Source organism: Plodia interpunctella, chromosome 3 (assembly GCF_027563975.2).
Source record: "Plodia interpunctella isolate USDA-ARS_2022_Savannah chromosome 3, ilPloInte3.2, whole genome shotgun sequence".
Classification (NCBI taxonomy): domain Eukaryota; kingdom Metazoa; phylum Arthropoda; class Insecta; order Lepidoptera; family Pyralidae; genus Plodia; species Plodia interpunctella.
In genome coordinates this window covers 6,175,222-6,202,691 of record NC_071296.1, presented here as the reverse complement: position 1 = coordinate 6,202,691, position 27,470 = coordinate 6,175,222, and the positions used below count along the sequence as shown (strand labels likewise).

Below are 27,470 nucleotides of genomic sequence, written 5' to 3'. Positions count from 1 at the left end.
ACATCTTTTTTCCGAGCAGATACCTACTAAGTCTCAAAATGATGTGTGGTTAGATTCATAATGCGCAAACACAAAAACATGTTAAAAGAAAGAAAACACTAGATTAATATGAAAGTATAAATAATATAACATTTATTCGTTTCAATGTTACACATACAAAACCATCGTTAACTTAAATATAAACGAGCTCATAAATACTAAATATTAAAGTTCCAACAAGAAGAAGATAAAGACTCGAACGAAGAAAATAAGTATCCCTCATAAAAAATATAATAAGTCCTTGCTTTTACCTGTTGTCTTTATAACATTTTGGATAACAAAAAGTACCACACACGCCACATGTGTCACTGGTGCACACCGATTGCGAAACGCGTAATTGTGGTTGGCTGCTTAGACGCGTACATTACAATGTACTAATGTATTAATTTGTATGGAATACAAAAAACGCACACACATACGAATTACACAGTAGGCTCAGAATACAGACAAATTTCTCTAATCTAAGGTAATCGGTGTGCACAGAATTTTATTAAAATTTGTAATATTTATATTCAAAAAAGGTACACTTTGTCTTGAAAAGTATGGTTAGAGAATCTAAAGATGTTGATCAGTAGAAATTACATGGCTTGAAATATATACGAGTAAGCATGCTATATATATTATTTCATTTGATGACTAGTTTATCACAATACCTTTTGGTATAAATAAATATTATATTTTCATAACTTTTACAAAAAGTCAGTAAAAATATAATTTAGACCACGGGCTGGGAAGGATCAGGAAACTCTAATTGTACAAATGTAGGAAGACAGTATTCCTTGGTTTTGATTTAATAGTAGGAAAATAAATTTCGTTAAATTAAATACCTAATTAAATCACCTATATCGTATGCCATGCAATAGTAAGGTATTTTATATGGTTTTTACACATTACATATATTAGTTACTTATGTTGGTACTTTGAAAACTTGAAAATACTTATCTTTATAAAATTCTTGTTTATATTAGGCCCGATAAATTCATTTTTATCACAATTTAGGTAGCGTAACTATAATTCGGTACTATACGGCTTTTTGGTGCTTTTAATTTAATCATGGATTAAAGAAAAAGAATCCCACGTAGGTATTTTAAATGTTTGTTCATAGTCATATCATTAAACAAGTATAGATACAACTTGTAGCTAATTAAAATCATTATTAAAATATAATTATCCTTAATAACTTAAAAATAAATACAACAAAGAAATTTAATTAGGTAACTAAATCTTAAATTACAATTTTAAAGGCTCCTGAAAGAACGGTTTGCGAACACTGTGCTGAGCAGATATAGACCCGCTAAAATGAGCCCCATTATCTGAAACAATAAGTAATTATTATTCTCCACGCAATATTTCCTAAAGGCAATACCTTCCCGCAAACAATCGTTTGTAAGTCAATCAACGTTAGATATCATAGTTTGAACGCTAAAGTATCTGTGTAGTCTAGTCACAGTTTCGATTTGGTAAACCACGCCACGGTTTACTGTGCTCATTAGAAAAGTACTCATATGTTAATACTTTTTTAGTTATCGAACAATATAAGCTACTGTTTTTAATTAATAAATAATCGTCGCAACCAGCACCCGACTTTGAAAGGTTTTTTCGTAATAATTTCACAACAATTAATTTTATGTTATAACCAAGCTCCTTAATACTTATTTGCTTATCGTAACACGAATTACATATGGTATAATGCTTAAAATAATAAACAATATTTTCATTACTGTCAGTTATCACTTTACCCAGAATCTCTCTCGACTGTCACATTTTGTAATTACTGCATACATTATTTATAATTCAAATAATAACTACTAACTTATAAGGAATATTATACTAAAAAGATAAAAAATAATCAAAAATCAACAAAATGCGTTACACAAAACCTCTGATTAAACCCTAAAATTGAAACGATAATAGTATGTAAAAATATTACCGATGCTGCTAAATAGGCTTCGTAGGTGCTGGATCGCTTGTAATGGTTAACTTCCGTGAGCAGCGTGATGCCGGCAGCTAAGTACAGGATGAATCCCAGGCCGTGGTATATCACCTCCTGGGAATCGTCAAATAGAATTTAACACCTGCCGGGTATTTTTTTATTTATGTAACATATTAGTTACTGATGAAACGTTTGTTACTGTGTGTTCAAATGTGTATTCGAAACTACCCAACATATTTCCAAAATGTTTATTTCACCAGTATGAAGCTACATTAAATAACATTGGATATACTTTTTACCCCAAAATTACCACGGAACTTCTCGATAGGCAAGATAAATTTATATCTTTAACTTATAATAAGTTTATGAAAATAAAATGCATACTCACAAATACAGTTTTCGATATCATTGTAGCAGAAGACAACGATATGAGATAGGACAAGTAAAGACAAAACGTTCCAATGAGGAAGGCCACAGCAACCAGAAGGAAGAACAACTCTGCCCTCGTCAGATACTTAGAGCCGTGGTCGTAGTAATAAGTCATCACCCCCACGCACGCAGCACTCAGCAACTGCAAATAAAACAAACAAGGTCAGTGTTTCTTTAGTTTAGAATATCGTCCAATCAGCTGAACTACATTTACATGAAAAACACAAGATTTTTACAATTTACAATGATTATGGATAGCTTGATGTGCTGTTGACTGTACCAAGCTACGGGCAAAACTCAATGTAAATTGTATATTTAAATATGATTATGTTTTATAAAATCTATTGATAAAGCCAACTGTATAATATAATCTGAGGGCTTATCGAATAAATGAATTTAAGTTAATTAATCTTCAATTAATTAATTAAAGATCACGCAATTCGTCAATGCGTCGTTTTTTTTTAATTTACCTACTAGAGCATTTTTTATATTCATGTTATTTTTTCTTTATAATGTGAATTGTTGGAAGCCATGGAATTTCTACAGTTGTACGGAGTACATACTAATAGGGCATATTACGCAAAGCTCAGCGCAGATGGCGCTACTACTATGGAGTTTAAAGGAAAAATGAAGGATTTAGTGGATTATCCAGAAAATAATAACACTATTTTAGGTAATGTTCCGCATGATTTGGTTAACTGTGGTCATAAACTGATATAAACTTGATTTTGACTGAAGATCTTACCTGTATGAAGTCCATATTTGAGTAAGTCTTCACGTGTAAACTTTTCCGAGCTTCTTTTCGACCGTATACTGGTTCGAAAATTTTACAGCGTGAGGCGTATTCCATAGTTTTCTAAGTTTTTTTATGGATTATAATTTTTCTTAATATTTCGGCACCCGAATATGCTACATTGTAGTATATTTTCACAAACGAATGCTTACATTCTTACTTCTTACTTCCCTCGAGGACTGTTTTCCGCAGTTAGGCCTCTTGTCTGGGCCTTTTCTGCGTACGAATGCTTACATAAGGAAAGGATTAATAAAGTACAGAAAATAAACGTTTTAATCAACATAGCAACTCCCTATTCCATATCTGAAGCTGACCACTAATTCAATTTTTTTATTTACTTTTCGCCCAATCCGGAAGCTGGGCTACTTGATAATATGACTGGGTTAAAATAGTATGTATTTATTTAGATAGGTATTTAATTATTGGTATAGACAAATACAATAATTAAATGTCACTTTATTAATTACGTGATTTACTATTGTCTTGTTCTCATTAAAGTATTTTAGAAAAGCTTTTTGACTCCAACAATGGATTTAATAAGTACTTCATGGAGTACCGTACCTACCTACTAATTCCATGACTCCAACACGTAGACGAAGCTATAGACTACGTCATATTTTTCGTTTCGCAGATATATGAAAGAGAAACGTCACGAAGATCAACAAAAAAGAAAAGTGCAAGTCTTATTCGCCCATGAAGGGTTCTGTAGCAGCAAGTAACATAACATAAAAGTTCTTGTTGATTACGTACATTCGCGATATATTTGCGTTGATTGAATGAAAGGTAAATTGCATAAAACTACTTACTAGATCTCGTTCAAACCAATTTTCGATGGAATTTTACATAGTAAATACATAATGTATTTTTTAGAGTTTTATCATTCTCTTATTTTAGAAGTTACAGAGGGGGCACCTTTTACCACTTTAGAAGTGTCTCTCGCGCAAACTATTCAGTTTAGAAAAAAAATATATTAGAAACCTCAATATCTTTTTGAAGACCTATCCATAGATACCCCACACGTATGTGTTTGATAAAAAAAAATTAATTCAAAGTATGGGGACCCCCAAAATCTATTGTTTTATATACCAAATAACGCAGTTGCTAACTTATGCCCGAAGCAGGGGCCAACCTCTGGATTTTGTAATAAGGTCTCAGACCTTTGTTACAAAGGTCTGAAACGTCTGGGAAATAAAAAAGTTATGTGCGCGTTTAAATATAATGCAACGGGAAAGTTTAAAAGTAGTTATTGTTTTTTTTTTTCTATTTTTGTGTAAAATCTTAATGCGGTTCACAGAATACATCTACTTATCAAGTTTCAACTGTATACTTCTTATAGTTTTGGTTGTGATATACGGACGGACGGATGGACGGACAGACAGACAGAATTTATAAAGTTTTTTTGGGTATTTTTAAAAATACACAAAGGAAATGGCCCCAAATATTTTTATTTTTTGACATAAGAAAAAAGTATCAGTTTCACTTCCCACGGTAACAGTATATTTTCCCTATTTTTTTTTATAAGTTGTAATGTAGCCAATTAAGTGTACCTAGTCCATGGGATTTCGCATCACCCGATATTCGATATACGGATCAAACATACTTACTACTTCTCGAGTAGGTATTTATGGGAAAACTAAATCATCTTTGATGGTCATGCTCATAAGAAAGCTGAACTTCTCAAGGCTTCTAGTGTATTTTTATTCTGGTAAGTAAATTCATGTACCTAAAATATTTGAAATATCATCTACACTCGTGCAATGCCTCCATCTACTTATTTAATTTTATACGAAGTTCTTTATATTTTCCTGAACACCCTGGTTTCGCTCCAGTAGGCATTGAGGAAAAAATTACCTCAGTAGCCCTGATACCGAAATTATATAAATAACCAACGATTTTAGTCAACAAAGTACCTATACCCATTTACAAAATTTTAAACACTAATGCTAGCGTAGATCGATTCGCGGCAGTTTTAGCACTTTACGTTGTAGCATGACCTCACGCTTGCAACTATTTTAGAAACCCAAGAGTAAACACTTCTTGTGGAAAACATTCTTCATCTTGACTATTTAACTTTAATTGTTTTACAGAAATATTTCTTTATTATTACGAATACATTACTTAGTTGAGGAATAAACCAAGGATAGCCTAAAAATCTAGTACTAAAATACATATTGAGTCACATATCGATGGTCACAAATGACATCATCATTTAACCTCCAATTAACAAAAGGAAATTATGTCATCAACGCATTGTAATAAAATTACTATTAGGCTACTACCAACCTACACGCTATAAGAATATATATTAATACGTTTCAAATTCTTATAGTCAATATTATTAGAATACATTTTTTTTTACACCAGTTATTAGTACTTTCAGGCTGTTTTTAAAAATTTCATATTATTGTCTGAAATAGGTACCTATAACAAAATTTAATTTTATATCCGACATATCTACCTACGAGTTGAAAATAAATACGAATGATTTTGCTTGTGAAAAGCTTGTGATTTTGACCAGCTATTATCTCAGCCACAAGGAGTCCACTCTATTATGCATAAAAACCTATCGTAAAAGGAAAGAGAAAAATACTCAAGTTGGAATTGAGATCTTCTTTTATATTCATCCTGTTGCACAATGATCGTATATTTAAAGCCCTGAAAGTAGGTCACCGCACGGAATCATGTAGGTAAAGAATGTTTTATAGCTCTGGAAACCTTGCATCAAGCGGGATCGCGAGACGAGTCTAAACTATTTTTATTTTATCTTTAATTTTACTAATAATAGGTACCTTTAAGTTTTTGCATAATGACCAAAAATAAATATTATAAATAGGAAAATAAGCTATATTTAGCTTATTTTCCTTAGCTTAATTTTGTCTTGAACAATGCATTTGAAATTACGATTTAAGTTCACGATTTAAAATATTAATTTTGGTATTTATAGACAGATGATTCCTTTTTATAAAAATACAACAACAATTACCTACTATCGAACCTGTGTATCGAAAAGAAAAACATATTTTGAGGACTTAAATTCCTAACCAATATGTGTAGCTCGATTTATTCTAAAGGAAAAATCACAATTGGTTATATTTACCCATCTGTGTGTCAGTCTGTTAGTTGTTACTCCCGAACCTGAAGAAATTGGCTCGGTTCTTTTTTAATCCATAATATGACTGAGGAGAAAATTACCTGTTGTGATATTGATTGTCGTGTGTAAAACATGAGCCCATTGTAGTTGATATTAGGAATTTAGTAGATATTTACCAGCTGCGCCAGTTTGAGCAGGCCAGGCAGTGTGGACGCATAGCCGCTGTTGATGTATAGGAAGTTGCCGGTGTTGCCGGACGACACCGCCGTCGTGCGCGTGATGGTCACGGTGTGCGACATTGTCTGCCCTGGAAACGTTGTCATGGCAATTTCAACATGGAGATATACAAGTTAAGGATGATTGAAGACATAGTATGATAATGGTAATGGTAATTAACCGTGTTTTTCTTCAATTACTTAATTTTAGCTATCATCTTATAGGTTTTGTCGACATTTTAGTCCTTGATTTATCTCTCTATTGACTTTCTGAAATGAATAATCATCAGCCACATTGTCCTCACCTTTCGTCATAAATGGAGGATGGGCCTTAACTCTATCATGCGTGCCCGCATGGTATAGAGTTATAGCCCAATATAAGGTATCTACCTTGTAAGGTACCTTAGTATCAATTACATCAGTTAATCCTGAACGAATATTGATAAAACATTTAAGAAAAATCCACGTAGATTTCTGGAAACCTTATTGCATGTCTCATTTCCGAAAATGGACAGACCAGTCGAGGTGGCGGCCAGTCGTGATCGTGACGCCTGTGTATTGATGCCGAGGCCAACCGCTCTTATGAATAAAAATAATGTTTATAAGGAACTTGCGTGTATCCTGTGGATGTTGTGGTGGAAGTAAAATAATTCGCATAATGTACGTGATATTTTTACCAGCATTTTCAATACAATCATTGCTATATTGAAAAGCTTTTTAAAACTGTTTTTTATACTTTTCATATAGGAACCGAACAGCTGTCTGTCAAAATAACAAGGACACCTTCAAGGTTTACTGGCTCTTGTAAAGGTCGACGACATATGCGTCATCTTCGTGCACAAGTACTGCACTACTCCGTGATAGATATAGGTATCTAGATCTACGTGGACGTCTAGACTGAACACCCTCCTCGAACAACAGAGGAGCGGACGATATGGCAATTGTCAAAAATATGCAATAACTATAGCATACACATTTTTCCACTTTTCATCCTGGCGGGAAAGTCTATTTTCATGCCGATGATATATTAAAAAGGTATAATAAATATGAGGGGAATTCGGCGAACTTGTAAAATGCTTTGGAAGTGCATCAAATAGATTAGTTAATTTTCAATAAGAAAAGATATGACGTAAGATTTATTTACAAAGAAAAGTTGCAAAAACAAGATGCATATTTTATACCGTCTGAGTTTTCTTGTTGTTTAATTATGGCTCATTGTTTTAAAAAATTGTTTCAGAATCTATATGCTTTGTGCATATGGGTTGCTTCATCCCGATGGGAATGAATCTACATTAGGTAAGTTGATAACCAAGATGTAACACTTCACTGTTTATTATGTTATTCGCTGTCTTTATACATATTTAAACGACAAGATATGAACAAGATGAGACAGACATACATTAAAATAACCATATGACTAATAAGTATATGAGTTACTAGGTACTTACTTTTTACGCCAACTGGTGAATAAAGAAACTTCTTGGAATTAACTTGAAGCAAGCGTGTTTACAGTGTACGAGATTTGCCGCGACTGTAAACTCTATAGTATAATGAGATGGCCAGCTGACTCACCGCGATTACGTAGTATCGCGCATGCGTCCTACACGGACCAAGTCATACCTTGAATCGGGCGAGTATGTCTGGTCCCACTTGTTGCCACGAACTTAGTGAAAAAAATAATTTTGAATCCCACACATATGAAAGATGCCACGTGCCCTAGAAAAGGACCACTCGATATTCTCTCTTATATGTCGTACGAAGCCATTCAGAGCTGATAGCCAATAGGCAACAACAGCATTCTAAAATAAGGCTTGACAAGCCAGTCGTACAATCACGGTCGAATAATCAAAATATAAAGATTTACTTTTTAAACGGACACTTGCGTCGTCTCAGAATGAAACCGCTCAAATATCGAAATGGAAGGACTTGGCTACATTACTATCTTAATTTATATTGTTACTATCTATACTATGGCTCGTCCCAGATTCGTTCGTCAATAAATTATACACCTAAACCTGGAACCACACTATTTATTTGTGAAAATCGCATGAAAATCCATGCATTAGTTTTTGAGTTTATCGCGAACAGACAGACAGTCTTTGTTTTATAATATGTAAGGATGTATTTACATTTGTAGACATCCTTATTTAGTACCAAAACCACGTTATTTACATGTATTACACACCACATTTTTCCAAATGTGGTTGTGAGACTCCCATGTGCATCTGAAATATATATACATAACCACAGAATTTCATCATCGTTCTATTCATGTAACTACCTAGTTATGTGTATGATATTCATATCATACACATACATTTCATTATTTTATTATTTCTTAATTCATTATGAAATAATACCACCTCATCAATTTATTTTTCTCAATATGATTGAAATTTTAGGTATTGTATTTGCTTATTTTAGGGTTAATGTAAGAAACATTATGGACAAAATGGGCTACTTGACTAAACCAAAATCATGACTCATCCACCACTATCATATAAGCTCCATATATTTTTTGTTTTGGACTTTAGAAAAAAAGTGTCGGGTTTTGAATCTGAGTTTGAAACACAGAACGTAACCGTCACCTACTGACCGGAAGCCGGCTACCAGACAATAATTGTTTATCTATTATGTCTCGATTCAATAGTAGTAAATTGTAATTGCAAAATATTTAATGTTAGTCTCGTTTCGAGTTAGTAATAAAAACAATCATAAATTGTGAATGTTAAAATATATTTATTTATCTTTATACAAAATGAGTTAAATAATTAACTATACAATGAAAACATTCTTCAAACTATTTGTGATTATTTTGTTACGAGAAAAGGATTCGTTTAATATGAATACGCTGCTAAGTCTACCAAGCTGGAATTAAATTACAATAAATTCGTCAATTCAATTTTAATTTTTCTCATAACAAAATACACAAAAACATATTTAACATAACTTAAACATTTCAGTTCTTAACAAGAATAGTTATAAGTGACTTAACATTCCTCATTCGTTACCACAGCTTACCGGAAATAAAAAAATGCCTGATTTGTGTATAGTCGGACACGTATTATTTCAGAGATTTTGTATAACTCTAGATTCAAATAATTCAAATAGACAAAAGTCGTAAAAGAGCTCGAGCGACAGTCGTAAGGCTTTTCACAACCAAATAATAATGAACTCCACTTGCATGTTCTTTCTCATTCTAATCTCTGTTAATACACGTCAAGAAATCGTTTTTACCTAAATAAACTTAAGTATTAGGTACCGTTTTTAGAACCAATCATCATATAACTAGTTTAGATATGATAATTTATATAAATATATTGTATTCATATAAGGTAAGATTCCCGAAGATTTATTTATAATACTACAGCAAGCAATTCAACTTTTAAAGAAATGTGCCTGTGCTTTTAACAATAAATATATGTATAGGTACCTAACTAACTCGTTCGTACTGATAAAGATCTCATGTGATCACTCTACTCAATTTTTAAGAAAAATGATCTCCTTTCTGTTCTAGAACTACCCATTCTTAAAGCTTAAAAATAATGAAAACATTTTTGTGCATTTTTTGTTTATACAACATGGACAATAAAAATAAGATATTAATAGGTACCTATTTATTCACGTATTCTTATTTGTAAATTCTATGGCCTTCATTTTAAGTCAATTTTATAACACGTAATAATAAGTAAAAAATAATCAATGAGTGCCGATTTTATTATTAATTAAAATTACAATAATGAATTGCATCGACAACGATGATTAATTTTGAGTCATCGTTGTTAGTGTGGTTCTTAGCCAATATAATAAATTTAAATATAAGACGGTTGTTCATGTGGTCGGTGGCTACTAGCCCGGTGCTGCCCCGGCTGCAGCGCCGGCTGCTGCGCTGGCAGCCCGCGGACACAGCTCGGCTCACGCTGCAGCACTCACACTGTTTTTATGTTCTTTAAATAACAGGAAGGAGCTGGCTCCGTACGCCACTGTGTTGAACAGACCAAACACCTGTACAAATAAAAGAAACATTCTTAAGAAATTGAAAACTCACAAAATTATATAGAAATTGGCAATTTGTCACTCTGTACTTAATAATAATATAATAGTAATAGTCACTCCTAAATCTATGCTTTAGATAGAGACCAGTTCGATTTGCGGCTGACTTTAGAATATCTTAGTCACAAGCGTAGTTGGAAGTAATTTTATATTTAAAATAAAAGATCACCTGCAATAAGCTGCAAAGAAATATATATTTATTTTATCTCTTTTCTCATAACCGGAAAATATAACTAAGTAGTGTAGGTATGTTTAATTCTAGTATATGGTGTGACATGTAAAATCTCTTGAAACATGCAAATCAAGGGTAGGAAGTTAATATAAAAAATATGATTTCTTGGTGAGTTTAATTGCTTCGAACAGTTTTACTTTACAAAACAAAACACGAATAAAATAAAAAAAAGAAATAATCCTAAACAGTCAGTGTTCAATTAAAAAGTATCAGGAAGACGCCTAGCCTGCAATGATAACTCGCGTAGCTGTATGTTCCAAGTTTGAAATCAATCAATATTTATCTATATATATAAACTCTTCCGTTACTAAGTGACTGACTGACAACGTACAATATACAACGTTCAATATTTATAAAAAAATAATGAATATGTGTATCAGATTTTTCTGAAAATGTATGGGACTTAATACAATTTTCAAGATAATTTTTCTCTGTCTGTATGTTTGATTGTGCATCACACCAAAACTGCGGAATGGAATTTGATGCGATTCTCACAGTTATAAAACATATGGTCTAACTTATAGGTATAGGTTTCATCGCGATACGTTGCTTATAACTCGAGATATTGCCAAACATAAGTTAAGAGCGGACGCACGTAATAAACGCGGGCGAAGTCGCGGGAAAAACTAATCGGATATATAATTTGTTGATCAAGATACATCAACCATATCAACTCTGTCTGAACCTCAATTTCTCATAAAGGAATTAATTATTTCAAACCTTGACTATCGATCTACTATTTTAGGCACAGATCTTATTACATTACCTCTAATTCATGGACCATTAGCTGTCTCGTGAATTTCGGAATTCTGGATAGCCATTAGACTCACCAAATACTGACGTTTTTTCAAATGCACTGTATATTATAATACAGTACAATCTGCGGCGCATAAGTTGAACCAAAATAGCGGCGTCAAGAAGAGAAGAAATTTCGTGGTTATTTATTAACAAAAAATATCGAGAATTTTGAATTTTGCGGGCATAACAACGAGAAATCTTTTAAAACACATTTGTCTCTTATTTTTGGCCGCCATCTTGGTTCAACTTATATGCCGGGGACTGTATTAGAGGAGTTTATGCAATACTTTAGCTATATTAATTATAGGAATGTGGATATTACTATAATTAATATATACTAAAAAATAACTAGAAAAATAGACTAACATAATACCTAAGCTACAATAGTTTCGAAATATAGTGCAAAACGTACGTGTACGTTACTAATAAATTGATGAAACCTTGGAACTGACGTGGAGGACTTCGTAGTGAAGAGAAAGTGGTCAGAGCTCAACCCACGTAGAAAATACGATTTAGTGCCCTGTATTTTATAGAATCCAACACATCTTTAATCAAACCAAACCAAATTAGTTTTTACAACAAATATAGCTACAGCTTTTTTAATGATGTTAAAAATTTGCGAAATATTATGCCGTAATCTCGAATGTAACCTTGTATAAAATAATCTCTCTGATGTTTATTTAAGAAATTACTTACAGCAGCTGCAACGTTGCTTCCATAAAACGCCCCGTTGTACTTGCCCGTCGCCGCAAATAGGACTATGAACGCGATGAAATACATCACGGTTTGGATGCCCACACTAATCAACTCCTGAAAATGAAAATTAAAAATAATTTAGTTATTTCCTTCAAAGCATTTTGACGACGCAATCATAGTTTTAAAACTGCTATACCTGATAATCATATTTTCTTGTAAGTTATGAATTTTGTCTAAGCATTTAATGCAATAAAGTTTTCTAAACATTGGTCAGCTCTAAAGTGTCTTGAAACATCTAACAAGAAAGACGAATCCCACCAAAAACATTTTCATGCAAAAATGTTGCCAAGACGAATCTAGTTTGCTTCACAAACTCTACATACTACAGACCACTTTTTCATACATTTTGACTAAAGTGTAGAGTTTGTGAAGCAAACTAGATTCGTCTTGGTATCATTTTTACATGAAAATGTTTTTGGTGGGATTTGATTTATTTTTGTAAGTTGGTAAAGCCTATGCAACCAGGTGTTTTACTGTTGCATTCCCCACTATTTTTGTTTTCTTTTTTTAATTTTTTTTTTTATTATTTTTTATTTTTTTTTTAAATTTCTTTTTTGACCTTGTAGCGACGGCCGTCGTCACTATTACCGTATAGACTTGCACCTTCTTTTTTAAAGAGTTAGGGGATGATTTTTGAAAAATTACCACACACCTATTTTTTTATTTGTTACAAGAAGTGTTTGTACTCATACAAACTTCCACCCCCTATACCAAGGGGATGGGTTAGGTTAGGTTGGATTTTTTAAATATTTTTTTGTTGTCTCTGTACTAATATTAGCTTACATACCAAATTTGAGCTTTCTAAGATTTCAGGAAGCACCCTAACAATTTTGATGATCAGTGAATTAGTCAGTGAATCAGTGAATCAGTGACGAAATTATGGGTTTTTAGACATCTATAAAATCTAAAGTATACTAGTTACTATATTCAAACTTTGTATGTTTAGTTAACATACTCATGGTATTACGAGTATATCTTGAAAATTTTAACAATCTGGCATTATCCAAACCAAAGTTAAAAATACGACGAAACGTTTCGAGAAAAGGTAGGTAGTGCTCTTGCGCTTCGCTTGGCTCGTCTTGGCGGGGGCACTCCCGTGCCTCCAGATAGGTATGCTAAAGTCACGCAAAATACAGTGTTGTATACTGTTGTTTCAATTTTCATTGTCATACATGGCATTCCTCAAACAGATACAAATAGTCTTACAACTATACAACCCGATGGCGCCAATAAGTATATCTTTATATCCCATAAAGAAATATTATTTCAACTCACTTTATTATAATTAGTTAAAATAAAACAATCACGTTAAAGTCATAATTAAATCAACAATTTATGAAACCGTGTTTATTTAGTTCATTTATTCCATGCTCAAATGTACTCTAAACCTGCAATGCATAACCAGATTACCCAGAGATAGTTTTCTCCCTGATTTTGTCCGGAAAATTAAATTCAGTCATCCCGGTTTCTTCCCGGCTATTTACTTTTACCTCCAAAAAATCTGGGAAAATTGAAATTTAACCCGTCGCGTACTGACCGACGCGGTTACCGGCTACCGGATAACAATTGTTTATGTATTTTGTGTCGATTCTTCGCGATCGAGGAATTCTTTCGAAACACAATTTATCCTGAACACAAGCAGGTATCTTCTTGTGTTCAGTATAATATCGTTCTTATTTATGTGTGTTCACTGATACTTACAGATAAGACCCAGTTGATGGGGAGTTTGAGAGCCTCTCTGATGCTGAGGAAGTAGACGAAGCTCCACATTAGCGTGGTGATGAAGCAGGTGACGGCCACGAACACGAACCAGGTGGAGTACCATGGCGAACCCAACGCCATACACAGGATGCCCAGGATCTGAAAACCCCCAAGTAGTTCGTCAGCACTGTATTACATTACTATTAAACGATATTGCTTTAAAAGAGAACAACTATATATCCTCACGTGGACGTCGTACAAAGCTACTACGGGCCACGTAGCCTTGGCAGCTGATATACAACAATAACTTTCCCAAAGAGGGTTGACCTCACAGGCAAGCACGTCGATAAATACAAGTCTTCAAAATTTTAAAGGTTTATTCATAGAGCAGAAGTAGATATAGTTTTACACTTGCAACAATCCTTGAAACAGGAAATCACTTGTAATTATGCTAAAGAAATTTGCAAATATTTCTGCTAATCGACAGATAGGTACATAATGAGCAGGGAAGAAATAAGAGTTTTCCCACAAATCAACAAAAAATCGCCCTCCACTAAATTATACCAACAGTTATCTGTCATATCACCGAATTTGCTTGATCTTATCAACATTTTTGTACCTTATCTACAATCGTGACATGAGTTCGATGTATCGTCCCTTTATCACTCACACATTTAATCACTGTTATGGTGTGAGTCAAAACGGAAATATAGAAATACATCACCTATTTACATAACTGATTATTATAATCTTTATATTTTCGTCTGGTGGTCTACTTCGTTCGGTGGCGTCTGTACGACTATTTGCTATTAATTATAATAAAACTCAAATCCTAATGCCCAATAATACTTTAATTTGGGCTATCCAATGCAAGTTTAATTTAATAAAATAATTTGAATTAGACTGGTATTTCCAGAAACAGTTGAAACAAACAACTTTAATAATTTGCATATGTTTAGAACTGAGATAGACTTTTTATGACATGATATCAGAAACTAAATTATTTAAGAATGCAATAAACTGCACAGATATGAAGAACGCGTACAGTTGATCACGGTATTTGACTCACGATGACGTTATACTTATTTGCAGAATTTGTTATTAAGTGATGCAATCATGACATCTATTCCTTCATCATATAGTAATGGTTTTCATCAACCACTACTTGCTTTCGGTGAAGGAAAACTTGTCGAGGAAACTTGTCTGTACTCTATTCTTGACTCTAGTTGATGATTTATAACTCACTCGAAAAGTCGTTGTCATCGTCGATGTGTTACATTCCACGTAATGACCACGACCCTCAGCCATGAGGAATACGACTATAATGAATAAGGACATGGATATAAAGTGTATGTTTTTTATGAAAACGTTATAAATAGTTCAAGGTTAAACGATTTGCTTTCAGTATGCCATCAGTCGTAGTTGCGTATCTAGTTAGTTAACGTAAATATGTCATTTTATTACATTACATATACAATGTAGCAAGTTTTCAACGAATTACACAATAGGTAACTCTATGGAAATGTATATATGAAATATTTATTGAAACATAATATTTTATTGAAATTCAACTTCTTCTTCTGATGTCAATAAATTACTTAAAACTAAGCCATGAACTTACTTAAATGAACTTGTATATATATAATGGTGTCAATGCATGTAGCACACAGAAGCTCTACAAATAGCTCTACTAATTATTTCAGAATCTAGACAAGAAAACCATATCAATATTAAATCGGAATGTAGTGTTAATACTGTTAATAGAGTATGTAGAGTTATTAGTCTAATACCGTAGTAGAAGTCAAACATAAATTATGTAAGTCAGGGTCGTCTACACAATGGCAGGTAGGTATTAAGGCGTCTATGATTACGTAATCGGCATTCTGATGGCAAATGTTCACAAATGGTCAAAAGATTCAGTTGCGGGAGAATGTATGTGATCGTTTGGACCTGCGAAAATGTCAGTCATGACACAGAAATATGTGTTGTCATAAAATGGCTGTCGTGTATTTAAGTAGCTTGAAATTCTTAATTAAAAGGAATTATTTACTACAGGGTTAGTAGCTACCGAGTATTCGCCTAATAAGTACATAACATTACAAAACAGATTTCGCTGTATAAATAATAAAATGGTTTGCCGCAAAATTTCAAATTATAAAAGTAGCGGTACCATCCCCAGTACCACTAGGGCAACGGTGCCAGGTGGCACGGAGGCGGCGCAGGCGCAGCCAGAGCTCCTTCACTGCCGGCACTGCGGCATACATTAAAGAGGTCAACAGATAATACTGTTGTTCAAATTGTTCTACACTAATACCGTATAATGCTATGCTGAACGTAGAACAAAACTGCCTAGCAAATTATATTTCATTTGAGGTATCACTGCTTGCCGAAGCGGACTAAAATATTAAATAACACTATAGGATTGGAATTTGATACGATTTTCACAGTTGTATAACATATGGTCTAACTTAAAATCTGGTATAGGTTTCAACGTTTAAAACACGTTTACACGTTGCTTAAAACCCGAGATATTGACAAAAATAAATTACGAGCGGACGCACGTAATAAACGCGGGCGAAGCCGCGGACAAAAGATGGATAGATAAAAACTTTATTCGCAGGAACAGGAACACACAAAAATATCACAAGTGATAATCACATATAAGTAATGTGTATGTGTGCTGCAGTAGTACAAAATGGTCATTGCTCAACGATAATATTGCTCCTCGGGGAGCAACGCGTTGATTTTCAGCCATAGCCACACTAACACGCAGTGCAGTCAAGTAATGTTAATGAAATAATAATTTTTTGATTTCTATACGATATATATAGAACAGCTGATTTTTTTTTTTCGCGATTTCTGATTTTAATACTAAAAGTTGTTCAGAATAATGGTCTGAACATGTAGACAAAATATTAGTATAAAAAGTCTACCTGTATAATAAGGTGATAAGCCAGACGGACTGAACGAATCTTTACTCGAAAATGATGATTTACAATTAGAACAGATTGAAATAAAGATTTGTTACATGTATAGGATGTAGTATAAATATTTGTAGGTAACTTTTAATTTGTGTCCACGCCAAACCCGTTTCGTATCGTTTGCGAACGACCCATTGCCGACCGAAGCGGTGTCGCAATGCTAACAGGTGTTATTTGTAGAAATTCCTTACGATAACTGAACTTCTATGTCAATATTGCCAGTGGCGTCGAACAACTTTCAAGTATTTGCTTATTCCGGTAATAGAGACAGCTAATTGTCTAAATCACTTTCGCTTAGAATAAGTAATAGCTATTAATTTATAGTAGAGAAATAGTATAATATATGTCTTGTTGTTTTTCTCGCCATGTATATTTGTTTATATATGTCGTATAACCATACCTCGCCTACAAAATTCTTAAGTTTAAATCATAGACCTAGTAAATAAAACTATGTGGTTTTTTTTATTCTCACGCTTAAATATATAAAATAGGCAAGTACCTAATCATACAGCCATTACAGTAGAGTCAACTTAATGACGTCAAAACAGGGCCAGATATGTGTGTCAGAGACATGTGCAGTTCCGTACAATATGGAGAAAGTGCGTCGCACAGTCATGGGCGACGCTACACCATCACGTTACAGCTCTTCGTCATAAGTATGGGACCCAATTCCTACACCAGCACATACGCTAATTCAACATTATCGCTTTTACTAGTGCAGTCTCGCCCCAAACGCCGGATTTCCGATTTAACAATGAACTTTACAGTGCAAATCGGTACTTCTACTTGCAATCTGGTGGTAATCAGGATTTTTTTAATTTGTTGGTAACTAAATCTAATAAACAGGCAGTTATACCTCAGACGTTGGGTCATAACACGAAAAGCAATAACTTACAAATATAGTAACGAACGAACACCAACAACGCAATCATACATGTTTAAGGCCATCTTTAATGCCCGCAATTACGGGTACAGTAAGAAACCAATACAATTTCAACTTCACAGTTGTTGTGGTGAAATTTAACTGGGAAGAGTTTGATGATATCGATAAAAGCACGTATTTGTAACTGATAAGCGAAGTAACCCGTCGGTCGTAGTTAAGTACTAAGTTTTGATTCACTTGGATATTGGGGGCTCCGCGAGCACTTTTTCTTGGTCGTGATAGGTAGTACCTATACCTCATTGATGTTGGATGATAAGCGCAAGAAAATTTTCTTTGATTTTTTAATTTTGCATTGTCTCCACGAATATCACATCGAAAGTCTCGTATAATACTAGTATTAATAGATTTAATACTAGTCGCGACTCGCAAATTCACGCTTTCTGTCATTTCGATCATTCATTGATTACCAATTTTAGTGATTGATAATATCACTAAAATTGGTAGGCTCGAATATAACGCAATATAACGCAACTGAGTGAAAGAAAATGCAGTCGGGTAAGCAACATTCGGGTCACTGGGTATCTGCGTGCCGCACCGGTACCTATGCCCAAACAACTTAGCCAAGCAGTTCACGTCTGTTCATTGACCCATACTTCCTATTAGTCTAACGAGGTACCCTTATTATAAATTGTCTAAAGTGCGCCTTTTTGGGACACTATGATATGGTGATAGTTTTAAATTCAACAATCTAGCAACAAAAATACCCAACATGTGTACAAGTTAAGTTACTTAAAGCAGCAATAGAAGTCAACAACCGTTAAGCTTTATAACACCTAATCGACGACTTGATTGAACATTGGCGCCATACATAATAAATAGTATTTTATCCGTAAATAGTCCACCAAAACTTGGGTGGGGCAGGCTCCAATACCATATAATATATATACCGCCTCGTAACAACTTCAACGTATTATGTCCATTTGTGCGCACGCGCATATATAGGCACAGGCTTGCTATGCGACGCGTATCGGGGTCGACGACCATCCTGTTTTACTGTCTGCTTATCCTGCGCTATGTCTTCCGTGATATATTTATTTAACATTTTGACGAACGAGACTCTGTCTACTTTGTGAGAGATAAAGGATGTCTTCTCATGTTGTTATATAATATAATAGCAATCTCAGTCGGTGTCAGTAACAACCAACTCTAAGATTTTCTTTTATTAAGAATCATTATACATTCGTGAAACATATCAATCACGAGTACCTGTGTACCAAGTGCTTTACCCAGGTGAATTAATCATTACATACCTACATACATAACTACTTACTTATTATATTACACAACCATCAGTGAATCATTTTCTACACCTACTGTATGCCATGTTTATGAGAATTTGACGTAAAGTTTGTAGGCGAACTAGAATTCATTTTATTCAAGCAACTGGCCATACAAGACCTCGCCTTTATTGGAGCTGGCCAGTAAGTAGGTAGTTATCGATTGAATTCACGGGTCGATCAAACTTGACCTTGATGTGCACAAATCGCTTCAACCAACTATTACCAGGAAATGTCACGAAGAAAACAATCATTGAACGAAAGTCGTTTCAATTTCATTGGCCTCAATTTCGCAAGCGTGACTCGAGTAGTTCCGATGCAGAATCACCACAGCCAGCCAATGTTTACTAACAAATTGCTATCACATACACAACTGAATCAAATGACGGATGAACAAATTGATCACCAATTGAATACGTGTTGCGACCATAAAAGATTATAATTAAATTGAAACTAGATGACAGTTGGTTTATACCTTAATAAAAAGAAGAGGAATCAATAAAAGTATAGGTGGGTGGGTGTAGGATGGTCGCACAAACGTAACATACTATGGGCAGGGCCACGCATTGTCGTAATCGCTACACAGCTGTTGTACCTCTGTCTAGTCTTCAGGTTCCAGTTGAAGACCAGATCAGTTGCGTTGTTGAAGTTGAAGCCGAAGTGAGCGTAAAAAGAACTTAAAATTTTAAAGACTTGTCTGTGATCGCCTGACGTCAACCGTCCTTGGAAATGCTATTGATGCCTATCAGCTGCCTCGTACGACATCCACAGGAGGATATGGACTGGTCCTATTCTAGGGCGGAACCACATGTCACATGTGTCTTCAGGTTATGATGTAGATAAATTTTAGCCTTTTAGCAATATATAGTTTTGCCAAATTGTAACCGTAAACAAATAATCAAACCGAAGAGAGATTTTTGTCACTTGAAAACAAAGAATGGTGAAGCTTTGTGGTATATCGTTAGTTTGCTGATGAAATAATTCCAAAAAATTAACGATAAAATACAATAAACTTTTTGTAAAAAGTTATTAACTCTAAAAACGTAGACTGAGCGTTACTCTTGTTACAGTTTATTCCTCTATTTTATAAATATCTGACAAACAAATATTTGACTAAATTTTGCCGTAATCTGCCTAAGGACTAAAATTTGGACGGTAATACAATCGTCACTTCTTGCAGCGCATGCATCAACTACCCAGATATCAATTTAGTTCGAAGAGTCAAGTCACAAATAATATCTAATATCCATCATTCTTAATTATTATAAATAGGTAATATCAACACTTAGAAATAGCAAAAACCCAAACGGCCAAAATTTAATTACACATTGTTTTCAAAGAAATGTGAAACACGCCATGATAAACTTTGTGAGAATATCGTTATTTTCAGATCTGTACAGATCTGCCATGACCCGTTTCCTCGGCCATCGCGTCTTTAGTTTAAACCGAGAAAATAAAGAGAACAAGAGATGATCGTCTCCCAAAATATACCACGCACACTAATATTACGAGGCAGATACAACGGTTGTAATAGTAACGCATGACATAATGTCCGCCGTCGTGATAACCAGAGACGTCCAATTAATAAGGACTTTATTATTATTTTTCCTACACATAGTTAAGTAACCCTACTTTAATTAAGTACATATGAAATTCCACTAAGTTAATCGAAATTTTCGATAAATCTCATGGAATATGGATTTTTTTTCTGCCATTTCTTTGCCGTGACAATTCCTGTTAACAAGTATCCAGGTTATATTCTATTCGTGTACTAAATTTCATCAAAATCCCTTTAGTATATTTAGCGTAATTGAGTAACTAGCAACCTCAGAGACATGCAACCTTTCGCGTTTATAATATTAAAGTAGTTGTAAGTTTAAATGAAATTAAATATAAGCTTTTAAAAAGTAAGACAATTCTGTCTACACGATGTACTTTTTATTAATAAAATCGTCAGTTTCTTCATTTTTTATCGAACTTTTTGAAATATTAGTTAACTACAGTTCGTTCATATTATTAACTCTACCCAGAGACCTGTCACTATAATAAACCAAGTAGAACAATATTACATCATTGCGAAGTATAAGGAGGGTGAAATGATTAATCCGTTAAAATTTTGTTGTAACTTGATGATTCAATTGGGAACATTATCTCACTGCTTTTCTTAACTCCAAGGGGAGTTGGAGTTCAGAAAAGCATTTTTCTATTACATTTTAATTACGTATTTGTGTGCGAAATTGTCTACGTAAGTTTTAAAATTCTTATATAATATCGCCAATAACAACACCGGCGATCGCTACATGGACGCCGCGCCGTTCCATCGTCAGTTATATTGAGGAGAGAAGGTGCATCGAAGGTCGTCAAATCGATATTATTGACATAGCCCCAGTTTACAGCTGGGGTACTACCATTGGTGCAAATAGTAAAAAATAAACGATTGTAGTTCAATTTGCTGTGAATATTCTTATTACCTTTATAAGTATTGAACATTAAATTTTCAAAACACTTTCTTTTGAATAAAACTAACCATTTTCCCATATGCGAACAAAGCAAAAACAATGGGTAACGTAGGAAAAATATCTCTGCAGATGAATAGAAATCCACATATTTATAAATATTATATTTTACACAACGGCACAAGTTCTATTGCATATTCTTTACGGTCCGTATTGGTAGAAATTACAAATGAATTAGACCACAATTTAATAAATTGTTTTAAAATGATTCAATAACATTTTTTTTCATCCGCCAACCCCGGATATAAAAAGACGGACCTTAAGTTAGGACCTGAAGTTTATGGCTGTGAAAGTAACCGAGAATGGTTGATTCAATCTGAGCCAGACTAAATTACGGTACGACATTTGGTTATACTTCTAAGTTCTGAAATAAAACCATTGAATGCTTGGCATGGTGTCTCGTTGTGGCCGCTGCGCCGCCGCCGCCGTCGGTCGTACCTCGTACCACATGTCGACGGCAGAACTACTTTCATTTCGACATCGGCTTTCACCCGTCGCTCTCAAAAGTTACGAATGCAAAATTTTAATCGCTTGTTGATATGTTCACTCGAATTCACAAATATGAAAGTGAGTTTTTAACTGCACCTACTTTCAAGATTAATAAAGATATTGCAACTATGAATTTTATCTACACAGAAGTAGTAGGTATTACATTAGCGGAACTGTCCTTAAATCTTTCCAAATATTTAATTTAGCTCCGCACCTACTTTATTTTTATGTTATCTCCCATGCCGAGACTTTCATTCTGCCTGAAAAACATTGGTATACACTGCGTCAGATATACAATTGTTGACTCGTTGCTGTGGCCGTTTTGTTCAACAAAAGAAGCACGTGAGATAGTTTTTCTACTAACAATGCATGTCGGCAACTAAAGATCCACTTATTTACTTTAAATATTTTAAACTGCAGTTCATCTTAGGAACCTAGTACGGTTCAAATAATGGTTTAAACTTTATCCATATCTAATAATTTATTTTTGTGTCTAATCAAATTGAAATGAATTAAAATTGGGGGAAAATTCAGAATTGTTTATAATTTTATAAAGAAAATAAAATTTTGAACAAAATATTATGACTAATAAGAACATAGTATCGACTGTAATTTGAAAGAATTTATTTACAATCTACCTTTACAATCTTCAGAAATAAATGGTAGACAAGGCGTTACGTAACTGCAAGTATATAGGTATTATTAGCAACTCCGCAAGCAACTATCCTAGTTAGCAAAATATTACCTACGTCGTAGCTGTAATGAATAACAATGTCAAAATGATTCGTCGATGAGTAAATAACATAGGTGTGTAGATTAGCAGAAACACTCGAAATTAAAAAGATAAATCGCTTCGTATTTCAGAATTTTTTACTCTTTCTAATATCATCATTCCACATAATTTACTCTAGCACTTCAATATCCTAAATATATTGTTCGGTACCCGAACGTATGATAATAATATATTTATATATTGAAAGGAAATTGTGAAAAATATGCAATATTATGTTATGATACATAAATAAATAAATCATGCTACTTTTTGCTTTTTTTTAGTGAATGTGACATAAACATCAGAGGCCCGATTCTCACACATTTTCTCTAATTTCTTTTTCGATTTTTTTACAAACATAAAAGTTTGATCGATCGATGATTCGCTCGAACTTTTTGAGGGTGATTTTTCAGTAAATGCAGAAACAGAAACAGCTCTAAATCTTCAGAAAAATTGGGGGAAACCCATGAAGTGAACTTCGATTGCGTGAGAATCTCCCCTGCCCCTGGGTACCCCTGGATTGATTTATATATTGCAGCTCAAACTTTATGGGAAATATAATTTCCTGCCGATGTCGTCATAAGGTGGTACGATTGGTATGGGACGCTTTGGCAAGTCAAAATATTTTCCAATATACTATGTGCATATTCCTTATATATTTTATATTATTGTGATAAGTAATTTTATTTTGTCACTGATGATTCTATAGTTATCGTGTTACGAAATTCTGTGATTTTTCAAAGTAAAAAGTTGTCCGATAGGGCTAAGGGATAAAATATTGTTTACTGTTTTTAAACTGGCAAAATGATTTTCGACCTTATATTTTTTAAATTATTGTAGACTGAGTTAGATGGGAGTAGTAATTGTATGATTAATCTTATCAGTCAAACTAAGCAGTAAGAGGTCAATGAATTTGAACTAACTAGTCTCTTTCGTGTGCATTCATTGTAAGGTCAATTAACAAAACTAGTATGTTTGACCCTCGACACGTAAGTATAGTTCATTTATTCCTTTTTTCAGACAACTTTTACGATTTAACGTGTATAACCGTACACTACATACAGGTAACTATGTTGTACCCAACTCATTCTATGTAAAGTTTCATTGTTGTGACGTCTTTCGCAGTTAAGCCCATTATTCCCTATCCGAAGGCACACTTCTGTCTGATGTAGAAGTATAAAACTCGTCTGTCTCGTGGAAGATGATAATACATAGGTGTGGTGTGTAGTAACTGTCTATCAACATCCAAAGACTGTTACCTACCAACTTATCAAATTTGTTTGAGACCCGTAATTATTGAAGGAACCAACCGGCCTGCTCACAAAATACATAGAATCTTATCTCTTGCCATTTTTTATCATGTCGAGATGCATAAGTACTTATCTTTGTAGAATTTTTTTATTTATGACTTCAAGGAATCGGAACATGCTTTTTGAGAAATATTTTAATAAGTGACAATGTTATATAAAAAAATCACAATATACAAAAAACTTTAAAGTTTTTAAATAAATCAAAAGTGAAAGCATCAATCTTCCCAGTATAAGTACTTGAAATGGCAATCATATGTGTGGTGTGAGTGTGACTAGCCGAGCTATGGTGAAGTTTCACAAGCGGTACCCTCCGTGAATAATAATACATGTAAGTAAGTAGATTACACTGCCTATCGTCATCAAAGGAAGGTTGTAGGTTATCATATAGATATATAAGATATCTAGTTACAAAGTTTTTTGTAGGCGGTTTGAGAATAGGTACCTATTACAATCTCAAAGACCTATTTCGGGGATAACTACACACCAAAGCCATGACTTCTTTCTTAGAATAAATATGATCGACAGATAAAGTTAATGAAATACCTAGATACCTATAGGTATAACTAATACAAATCTAATTCATTAGAATTGTCGCACGCAATGCCCACCTAGTTAAGTAACTAACTAATAACATGAAAGGAATTCGATACTAAGTGGGTTCCGTCCGTCCCAACTTTGAAATAAACGAGTTACTACTTCGCCTACGTCTGCCTAACTTCAATGATGAGATCATCAGTCGCCCTGTGCTGTTTTATCCTTGCAAGGTTATGTACATATGCACGCTGCTAAAGATATGGGTTATAAAATAAGGCCATAAATAATGTTCCTAAGTTACCTATAATGTTAGGTACTCTAAGTAAACACGTTTCTTCGAATAGAATCGGATTCGAAGATTCATTCTTCGAATCCGAGGAATGAAGCTTTGAATCTTGAAAATATTCAGACTAAATGACACATTAATGAATTTAATACCTAAGTTAAGTAGGTACCTATGTAATTTATAATGCTGCAGGTGTGTAGCTAATTCCAATATGTTTTATGATAAGATTGCCTATATGAAATTAATATCTTAACGATATACCACTTAACTATTGATTCAAATCCTCTTGCTACTGTAAGCCAAAAATATTTCTAGTTTTCTTGACAGACCTCAACATCACCCAATCACCTGCACGTACGCCGGAATCCGACTACTTTTATAATATATTAGGCTTTGTTAGATAATAGGAGTGTATAATAGATTGTTTAGCTTTACGTAAATATTCCATGTATGTATAGGTATGTCACATTGGCATAAGTGAAAATACTGAGTTGCTTCACACTCGCCGCTTCCACTACTTGCGCCACCAACCTCGGCGAATCCGCTTCAGAAATGCAGACTCAGCGGTAGTTACTAACAATGGCCTCGATAAATGAGTATTTAATTTACCGAACACTTAGATTACCTACCCATATTCCAGTTACCTAATGAATTTAGGTACCTAAGTAAAATTATAAAATCATTAGTTACTGTGCATCGTAACGGCAGACTTGTTGTAGCTTTAAATCATCAAATTATAATGTAATAAACTTGTTAAGAAACTAGATTTTAAACCTAATGTGCCATTCAAACATTCAAAAATGCCACAATAGAGAGGTATCTTCCATCCATATTTAATTTTCACCTATGATATGGTACGGGGTCTAGCAAGACGATGTCACATCACATCTCGACACAAACTGGTTATGTTCTGCTCTACCGTAGTCTACGTGTCTTAAAAACATGTCTGTTTTACACATGTTGTTCATGTTGTATATAGTCACCTGTCGGTGACTAAATTACTTACTGGCAATTATCAGCAAGCTAATTAATTTGCACAAAAGTAAATACAGTGTTACTTGTTAGTGTCTACTACAAAATCTGAGGCATGACTGTTATGAGTTAACTACCTACTAAGTATAGAAACATCAAAATCTTACCAATTCAATGACTTTCAAAATACCAGGCGGCGTTTTAAAGTAGTCTATGTTGATTTTGATCCACTCTAAAGCGCCACCTTGTTGCTGCTGCGGCGGCGGCGCCGTTGGCTTGTTGTGATCTACGGTCACTACAGTTTCGGGAGCCATCATCCTCTTGGTACTTCTTCTGGGGCAAATTAATTGTTCCTTTGAGGCCTCAAGATAAACACAAACACAGTGAATAATATTACACGGTGGATATTTCACTCATTTTAATCCGATGGTGACGAGCGTAGCTTAGTCCGTATGGCGCACAACTGTCGAACGAAGCGAAACTCCGGTGGCGGGGCACGAGAATAGTGATGAAGGCGTCGGGTCGCGTCGTCGTCGTCAGCGCACAGCGGCGGCCTGCCTGCTACCTGCTCCGAATGAATTAGGTAGAAACCAAACGTAAAACTGCAGTTATAAAGTGCATTACAGAATGCTCTATGACAATAATAGACTAAAAAACTTACTAATTTCAATGGTTTTTCTACCATATTGTTTTTTATTAAGTCCGTATAGATTACCAGTTGTTTTATACCTAACTAGGAGTTAATTCTATTATACGTAGCCTCGTACGAGTTCAGTTTGAAAAAACAATATGGTTTTAATCATCACGTAGCTAAATAATAAGTTCTAAATACCATAGAAAAACTAAAGATCATACCATAGAAAAATACGATAATATTAAGTATGCATGCGCCTCGCTTAAGTTTCCTATATTTATCAGCCCCTACGCAGATGTTAGAGCAAACATTTTGCTTGGAGCATTGACGTGAAAATCATAAGTTTCATTTCATCAGGAGTTTAGTTCAGTTAGAACTGCTTACTCGACCTCGACCGTCCTTCACTTTGAGTGTAACCATTGCCGTTTTTTTTGTTTATGAATAGGAAAATGAATTACCTATTACAACCGAGAAAGGGCCCACCACCATATGCCAGTGCCAGTGTATACTAAAATTGTTTTGACTTTTTAACTTTTCGCATTATTTCACTGTAAATTCACGCGGTCAAAGCCGGCGGTTGCAGTAAATGCAGTAAAAGTCGGCGTGACCACCTTAACCAAGACTTATAATTTACTATTATCACAAAGTATGAGCCTAAGATCCACGCAATACTTTGTATCTGTACATAAATCTCTCTAGTTTATCGCGGGTGGTCT

At 34.1% G+C, this 27,470-nt stretch overlaps 2 protein-coding genes across 2 annotated transcripts; both read right to left on the bottom strand.

Moving 5' to 3' along the window:
- Window positions 1–103: 103 nt before the first annotated feature.
- On the bottom strand, window positions 104–8,092 carry LOC128682600 (uncharacterized protein). Its single transcript, XM_053767417.2, has 5 exons — window positions 7,949–8,092; window positions 6,462–6,592; window positions 2,361–2,543; window positions 1,970–2,086; window positions 104–1,352 (listed from the first exon to the last, which is right to left on the bottom strand). Exons 2-5 carry the CDS (start codon window positions 6,582–6,584, stop codon window positions 1,278–1,280), a joined length of 498 nt encoding a protein of 165 aa, XP_053623392.1. The 5' UTR covers window positions 6,585–6,592; window positions 7,949–8,092; the 3' UTR covers window positions 104–1,277.
- Window positions 8,093–9,217: 1,125 nt separating this feature from the next.
- On the bottom strand, window positions 9,218–26,640 carry LOC128682580 (uncharacterized protein). The gene is made up of 4 exons (XM_053767392.2): window positions 26,288–26,640; window positions 14,041–14,199; window positions 12,280–12,393; window positions 9,218–10,505 (listed from the first exon to the last, which is right to left on the bottom strand). The coding sequence occupies exons 1-4, from the start codon at window positions 26,435–26,437 to the stop codon at window positions 10,416–10,418; spliced, it is 513 nt and encodes a 170-aa protein (XP_053623367.1). The 5' UTR covers window positions 26,438–26,640; the 3' UTR covers window positions 9,218–10,415.
- Window positions 26,641–27,470: the final 830 nt, after the last annotated feature.